The sequence below is a fragment of the Mercenaria mercenaria genome, chromosome 2 (assembly GCF_021730395.1).
Source record: "Mercenaria mercenaria strain notata chromosome 2, MADL_Memer_1, whole genome shotgun sequence".
In the NCBI taxonomy this organism is placed as follows: Eukaryota; Metazoa; Mollusca; class Bivalvia; order Venerida; family Veneridae; genus Mercenaria; species Mercenaria mercenaria.
This window is the reverse complement of record NC_069362.1, coordinates 10,940,291-10,948,363: the sequence shown is the minus strand read 5'-3', so window position 1 is coordinate 10,948,363 and position 8,073 is coordinate 10,940,291. Positions and strand designations below refer to the sequence as shown.

Here is an 8,073-nt window from a genome sequence, read left to right as displayed (position 1 = left end):
GCAGAAAAAATGTTTGAGCCATTTTTACAGTGGTCGGTAGCAGGGTGGGTGTGGGGAGGGAGTTTCTTTCCGCTTTAAATTGCAGTCAGATTTTGAAATGGGCATTGCGGCAGGTGGTAAAAGGGCAAATGTATCAAACTGTAAAGTGGCAATATGGGGGAAGGGTGTGGGAGGATACCCCCTCCTGCAAGAAGGGTTTGGGGTATTACCACAAGAAATTTTTGAATATGTAGACCCTTGATACAGCCTTTGGTGCGATTTTAACTGAAAATCTTCTGTTTCAATTTCTAAATATTACCTAGATTCTTTCTAGTATTACAATATCCAAAGTATGACTGTCACTTCATCTTTTTACTTTCAGATCATGCCTCAGGACTAGAATATGAGTCTGATATAGATTATATGTAGGTGTAATAAAAATAAATTCTAGAATCATTTCTGTTACAATAATATCTATCATGTATGTTTCTTGAATGTTAAAATTTCATAACACAGCTCGATATTTACCCAAAATATTATATCCGGATACGATTACACTTTTCTCCAGTATCTGACATTGAAGTTTACGGTTAAATTACCTCTTATTTAAATCTTTTCATAAAAACGTTGTTTCGTTTCGTCAAAGCAGCCAAACATAGACGATCTACTTTCGATTTCAAAAACTACAAGAAAATACAATTTAATGTTTCGCCGATTTGTTTATTTCTCGAAAAATCAGAAATAAAATCATTTTTAATATCAGTAGTAACTAAACAAACCAGTAAGAGCTTCTTCATCCGATAATTTATCCGTTTACTGACTGCAAATTCAACCCACGCAAAGTCGTAGAAGCGTTGTTATAAACAGGTCACGCGTGTTCGCCGACAAGTGTCCAGAATGTAGTTAGGATTCATCCGCGAAGTCTCGCGGAAGAATTAACGTACTGCACATATCTTATTCGGGTCATTTAAATGAAGCTGTCATAATTAAATTTCATCGATTGGTAAACTCTTTGATAAGAGACATTCAAATGCTTTCAGAGGTACCCACTCAATAAAATACTAGCAGTATGTTCTGGAACTATATTTTGTCTTTCGCTGGATGTTACGCAAGCTTTGTAAGTCTGCGCAATTCATAAAATGCACAGCGCAATAAATTTGTTATTTACGCAATGATTTTAAAGATTATTTTTTGAAACGGACAGGGTAACAAATGGATAATTTGGCTAATAAGTTAATATGCAGTTTTTATTTGAATTTGTGAACATCATATTTGCTATTTTGTGACAAAAGGGCATAAAATTCGTCACCATAATCATATGCGCAAATGTATTACCAAATCCCGCAGAATCGTTATGCGTGTTTATGCTTAATGAGTTACCGCGGAAGAAAATACGTGGCTTTATTCGAGTATTGCACAATTACAAGTCATAAATATGACGATTACATCGTATATTGGTCATAGCAAATAGGATTGATATAAATGAACTTCATTCGATCAATGAACTCTTTGAAATTAGAGACAATCTAATGGAACTACATCACTTCGCTGTGTTGTGAGGCCATTTAAGAATGAGAAATCGTGCGATAGCAAGGACTCATCAAACGCTTGACAGCGTTTAGCCGACTCAAAAATCATTGCCCACTGTTGAACTTTTGAGACTGTGAGTTACGATTTAGAGCTTATTACATAAACTACAACAGACTAAACGTTATAGATATCAATGTAAAGACAGTACGTATCTTCAGGACTAAAGAAATTACTTTTTCGAACTTTTGAAAAGGAAATGATAGTGTACATTTTGTAAGATTTATTCTATAAAACTCAGTGTTAATGTTAACATTACACAGTAGAGTAACATGTGATACAGGTCAATACACAGTGCATATATTTGCAATACACAGTACACCATCGACGCTCATTTATGTCCGATTTCTCCGGTATTTGAACATTTACAAAGCTGAAATTTTGCACATGTTTTCTTTGTATGTAACTTAACAAATCGTATGATTCAGAATTTTTATCACACGACAATAAGTGACGATATTGGGAGAAATGTGTCACCGACCTACATTTATCAAATGATAATGTTGCCATTTTATCACAAATTTTAGCGTTTCTTCACAAGATTGACTCATTTTACGCTTGTGAGAGCATAATACACTGTAGCTGGTTTCAAAAAATATAATCCCCCTTTTTCTATACTAGTATTAGTACAATAGAGAAGTAAATTAGATTTTTATTTACCTTGTTGACAAAAGTCAGTCACCTTTTTTCGGAAAATGCCTTATCACAAAATGGAAATATCCGGTGTACGCATCATCACCGTGCTGTAGAAATTCTTGAAAATGCATTTTGTTTGTCACTGGGGATGCACAAATATTTGTTTGTAGTACAGAATGTTTTACAAGGTGAGATCATTTTACGAAGAAACTGGTATGAAAATATGTGGGTTTTTTTAACAGTCAAGTTTTCTTTGGAAATACTTCGGATACTTCTTATACTGTATTGCTGTTTTGCATACCAAACGTAGGGTAATAATAACGGTAACAAGTTATTTCACACAGTTAACGGGTATTTGTAAACTAGAACATGTTTGGCTTAATACATTTATTCTGTAGCTTTCTTACTTGAAGAAAGTGCTTTCTAGCTGCCAAGTTTGGACAAAATCTAATCAAATTTTGTAAAACAAGCTGATTTTGTAGTCTACCCTTTTCGATGAACTTGGAGCTTTGTAAAACGAAAGTAACATGTCATTTACCTAGAAACAACTATTTTGATAAATGCATGCTTTAAAATAGGACATTACTCTAATCATTATTCAAGACAGCTTTTCTAGCTTGCAGGTCATAGGATATGTTTTAAAATGCAAGCCTGAATTTGTACCCTGTGAGCTCTTTTGGTGACCTCGTGGCCTGTGTAAAACTTGAAATAAGCAAGTCAAGTAGTGTCCTAGAAACAAGCTTATATTGTCTTCGTTTATAAATGTGGTGTTAAAAGAATCTAATTCTATTTCTTCAGAATCTAGCTTCTCAATGTATTTCAAATACTTGTTGATTGAAAGTGAGAGATCTGTAATATAAAGTTTCACTAAAACTCCTATCTAAAGGTGGGGGGGGGGGGGGGGGGGGGGGGGGGGGGCAAAATTTTTGCATAATGCAAGTCAGAGTTATGAAACTTTCTGATCATGAACAATTGTTAAAGGCTAGGTATTTAAAAAAAATCAACAGTAAATTAACACATTTGGTGAAAATTATCCAAATGATTTTCAACTTGTTTTAGCTTTTGCAATCAAGGTAAATTGCTGCTGCAGCCATCAAGTAATCAATCAAGCGTTTGTACCTAACAGGCTATTTTAGTTAACGTCTCTAAGAATGTATCACCACGCCCTCTTTAGGAGTTAAAAAAAATTCTTAAAGGGGAATAACTCAATGGAAAATGGTTCCCATAATCTATATCTGTACACGTATTCCTGCCCCTTGATCGCATCTGCTTTCGTATGTTTACAGAGCCATTAAAATGGCTTCGGAATTACATACTTTGCAGCTTCCAAAAAGAGAATTAAGTACATAAAATTTATTATAACAACAGATAACACCCGAGACATAACGAATACAACTACATTTTTGTTCAATTCCTAAATGTAACAAAAATCTAAACAATTAATGATGCATGTCCATTATGATAGATATTTATGCATGCCTTCATAATTCCTCACCCCAAAGTCATTACAATGGTAGGTAAACCTTTATCTGTTGTTTGATATAATTATTATATAATTGTACACACATGTATTTCTTCTTGTAATCTTGTAGGGAAAACAATTATTTACACAACAGCCAAAAGGTTTACTAACAAACAATGAGTTCATTCCTTTAAATTGAATAAACATACGAAAAAAGTTCTTTCGAGTACACCTATGTCTTTCTTAATACAAGGGATAGCATAATCAAGTTGAGTTTAACATGCTTAACAAAGCATTCATAATGCAGATTCATTTTATTACAAAACATTATATTTCATTATTTCACAAAGTCACAATATCAACCAATATATCCAGAGTTACAGCCTTAGCTTTATCAAAATGTCAGTGTACGCTGCATTATCACTGATTATTTTGAATGATTTAAAATCTGGTTTTAAACAAAGTTGTAAAAACATGTGAGAATAATCTATTTCCAAGTCATTCATATGGGAAAGATAATGCAGAGCTTATTTCACCTTAAAGATGAGTTTGTGGATGTTTGTTAAATATAAATGAAAATGAAGTCTTATAACTGGCGTTTTTTTTCTGACAAATTGATACTGCTTGCTGGTGTACCAGTGAACTGCTGTGACTACTGTTACTGCTAACTTCTAATTTGTACAGTTTCTGCATACTTGTATTTCGCCTGTAAACTATGCCACGTACTCTCCGTGTGTCATTTAGTCATTTTGGAAACATTTCATGCAATGACTAGTACGTAATAAACTTAAATATTTGAAAGAAATGTCTTTGATACATCTTTTGATTAATATCATGACTGAATTTTAATTGGTAAGTGACATCGGTTTGAGTAATTTAAGGTTTTTCAATTTTTACTTACTCTAGCTTTAGCTAGTCACTTATACTAACTCGTACACTTCTACAATATCGATATCGCTCGGAGTAACAACCAATTTGTTCTGTTGCGGATCAAAGCAAGCTGAAGTACTATTCTTCACATTCCCAAGCACTCCTGTCTTGTATCTCGACTTTTCATTTACCTGAACAACATTGGACATTCCAAAACCGCATGTGAATATATTACCTCTACCATCGGTACAAACTCCCCATATATGAAATAAATCAGTATCAGTACACGTTGATTCATAATTCTCCTGCAAATTAAGGGTTATCACACCTTTGTTATAATCAGCTATATATATCATATCTCCATCACTGCTGAGACTGATATGTCGGTTTGATTGAAAAAATGCCTTTCCTTGCTGGTCGGTTGTGATTTTGTGTAGCATAGAGCCATTCATATCATGAATATAGAGGGACTTACCGCAATCAGTGACAAACAGCTTGCCATCCTTGTAGGCCAGACCCCAGCAGTAATAATCAAGCTTCAACAGTTTCGCGGTCGTCATCTTGTTTTCGAGGGATACGAATTGAATAGAGCTGTTGAGAAGGCTTACTGCAATTTTATCTTTACCTGTCTGACAGACATCTGCAGGTGAAGCTTCCAGATCGAGATAATCCTTGACCTTTTTTGAGCAAAGATCTACACATTTCAGCTTTTTGTTACTGTAGTCAGCCAGTAGTAACAATCCATCCGCTGTGAAGCATGATCCATAAATATTACATGTAGCCTTATCATTTGCTTGTCTGATATTTATCTGTCTCTTGCAGTCAACCTCATACAATGTAGTTTTCGGCTTGTTTATTGCAGGGTCAGGAACAATTCCAAATGTCTTCAATTCATTGAGAAAATATTTGATTTTAGGATTGGCAGTAAATTCGATATTTACATTCACTGTTTTTGTCAGAATTTTTTCTGAGTCTAGTGTTTCAAAAATAGTTCTCTTTGCAACTTTAACACAGACAAACTCTTGTGCTTTATTTCCAAAGGATTTGCTTATTTTATCCCCCGATAGTTGAAGTTCAGCAATGTAGTTCTTTGCTACTTTGATCTCGTCTTCTAAACTTTCTCTTATTTTCATGTGTTCTTCCTCCAAGTTTCTAATTGACTCACTTTCAAGTGTGTCCAAGACAGCTCCCATTTCTTTTCTGAAGCGCTTTATTGACTCTACTGCTTTCTCTTTGTATTTATCCAGTTCGGTGACAAGAAGTTCTTTTGTGTTCTTTATGACTTCCATTTTATCCTTTTCTGCGAGTAGTTTTAACTTTGTTTCATCAGCAGCTGACTTCTCAAAGAAATTGTCTAATTCATCCGGGACCGAATGCAAGTTTTGGCATGTTCTAAAAAAGTAAATAAATGAATTATGGTTTGACATTATCTGCACGTAAATGCCTTTTTGATAAAAATATAAATGGATCAAGTTTTAATATCTTTATGACTTAAATACTGCTATTTGATTGTGATAAATTGTGCTAAAATATTGAAAATAGATACCTGTGATTTAAAGCTACGCAAGTCGCACACACAATTTCATCATGGTCAGCATAATACATGTCCAGCAGCTTACTCTTATGGACTATACATCTTTCTACTGGGAAACTTGGAAGGACAGTCTGTGCACCAGAAGTACTGAAATTCGTTTTGTCAATGAATTGGTGAACACCAATTGCAGAGGGGAACAATTTGTGTAAATCCGTGCATGATACACAGTAATAATCCTGACATTCTACACAGTAGTTCTCTGCCTCTGTAGTTATATTTTTATTAGCGCATATACAACATTTAAAGTTTATAAATTCGTCTGATCCATTTCCTCCAGTCGCCATTTTATCCAATTTGTTTATTTTACTTCCTGGTAAGAAATTAAAATTGAAATGCTGTTTCGTTTTGCTTCGTTTTGTCACACAAGCCTTGATACCGTTTTTCAATTTGTGTTTACATTATTCTTATCACATGCTTGTATTAAGCCTTGATATGGAATAAACTTGACTTGAAAAAGTCACAACCGATCAATATTCTTTAGCTAATATGAGATATACATGTAATACACAATCATGTCTAGTCCAGTATATCAAGTAACTGATACCGTTAACTACTGTTCATTGTATATTAATTTATTTTTTATTTATTTCGGGCGCTATGCTAGTTTTAAATGTTGAACATAATAAAAATACTCTTATTGTTCCGATCAATAAGCAGATTGATATCTACTTCAAGTGCTACTCGTCACATTTTAAATTTTAATGTAGGCTTTTGGGTTAACTTGAACATAAAGTCTAAGTCTATTGCCAATGAGTAAAGCGTCTGAAACACAGTCGAAACAATATTCTTAAGGAGGTTTTACTGTAAGATTAAATTATCTTTCAGTGTCCATACGTATGTAAACCCTGCCAAATAAGGGTCTTTATGCTAAATATGTGCGTTATTCTACAAGGTTTACACGTGTACGAAAACCAGAAAATATGCATTAATCCCAACAAATGCAAATGATTAAATGGTTAAATGTGTAATTAAAGAATGAGACAGAAATATGTGAATAGACTGTCATTTATGAAACTTGAACTTTACTTATAATATACTAATCTGTCTTAATCAGAAAAGTCCAAAACTGTAATGGTTAAAATCATTATCACTTAATCAGTCAAACCGAGTCTGCTACTACTTTGCGCGATTGCATTCTATGCTTCCAATAGATTTTATTATATGGAGTTCGAACGAAATCATTTGATCAAGAGGTTCCATGAATCCTACTTACATGTACTTACAAAGGGACAAAAGCCCTGCATGAAGAGAGTGAAAATAAAGCTCTACAATTCAGTGAAAAAAAAGATCAAGATGATTTTTTTTATTCTGTACTTCTGTGCAGCAAAGAAAAATATCTTGAAAGCATGATTCGCGCAAGATTTTCTACATATCAATGTTTATAGCCTACTCAAGATTCTTTACCATGTCAAAAATTGTACACATTTGTAAGCCCATCTAATCCTACTCTGCAAAATTATCAATTAGTATATAAACAAGGTGTGTTTGTAAAACACTGATGTCCTAGAGAGCTGACTGCCTCCCAAGATCACTATAACTTTTGTCCTTTGATCAACTGACCGCAAAGACAATAGGGATTATCTACTGACCCGGTGCAATCATCTGAGATGTTTCACGCCTGTTGGCCAAAGCATTCATGTTATCGCTAGGCCAACCTATAGTCGGCAGAGAGAAACAGGCTTTGACACAAACACCAATTAAAAATAATGGCTGCTGAAAAAAAGACGAGACTGTTTAACTTATTTGCATGCATAGTTTGAATGGTGCCAAGTACATTATGAAGGTAATGAAAAAAATTAAATGACTTACCATGCTTAAGATCTCAGTACTGTAGACAATTTTTACTGACTAGCCTCTAAGCAATTTAACAGACTCCACACTAGAGGTTATCTACTTCAAAAGCCCAATCATCTTATCATGTTTGAAGGTCCATGCCCATGTGACC

General features: G+C 34.1%; 1 protein-coding gene across 1 annotated transcript; it reads right to left on the bottom strand.

Annotated features, from left to right (window-relative positions):
* Positions 1-3,608: 3,608 nt before the first annotated feature.
* LOC123562567 (uncharacterized) lies at positions 3,609-6,703 on the bottom strand. Its single transcript, XM_045355194.2, has 2 exons — positions 6,081-6,703; positions 3,609-5,926 (listed from the first exon to the last, which is right to left on the bottom strand). Exons 1-2 carry the CDS (start codon positions 6,410-6,412, stop codon positions 4,585-4,587), a joined length of 1,674 nt encoding a protein of 557 aa, XP_045211129.2. The 5' UTR covers positions 6,413-6,703; the 3' UTR covers positions 3,609-4,584.
* Positions 6,704-8,073: the final 1,370 nt, after the last annotated feature.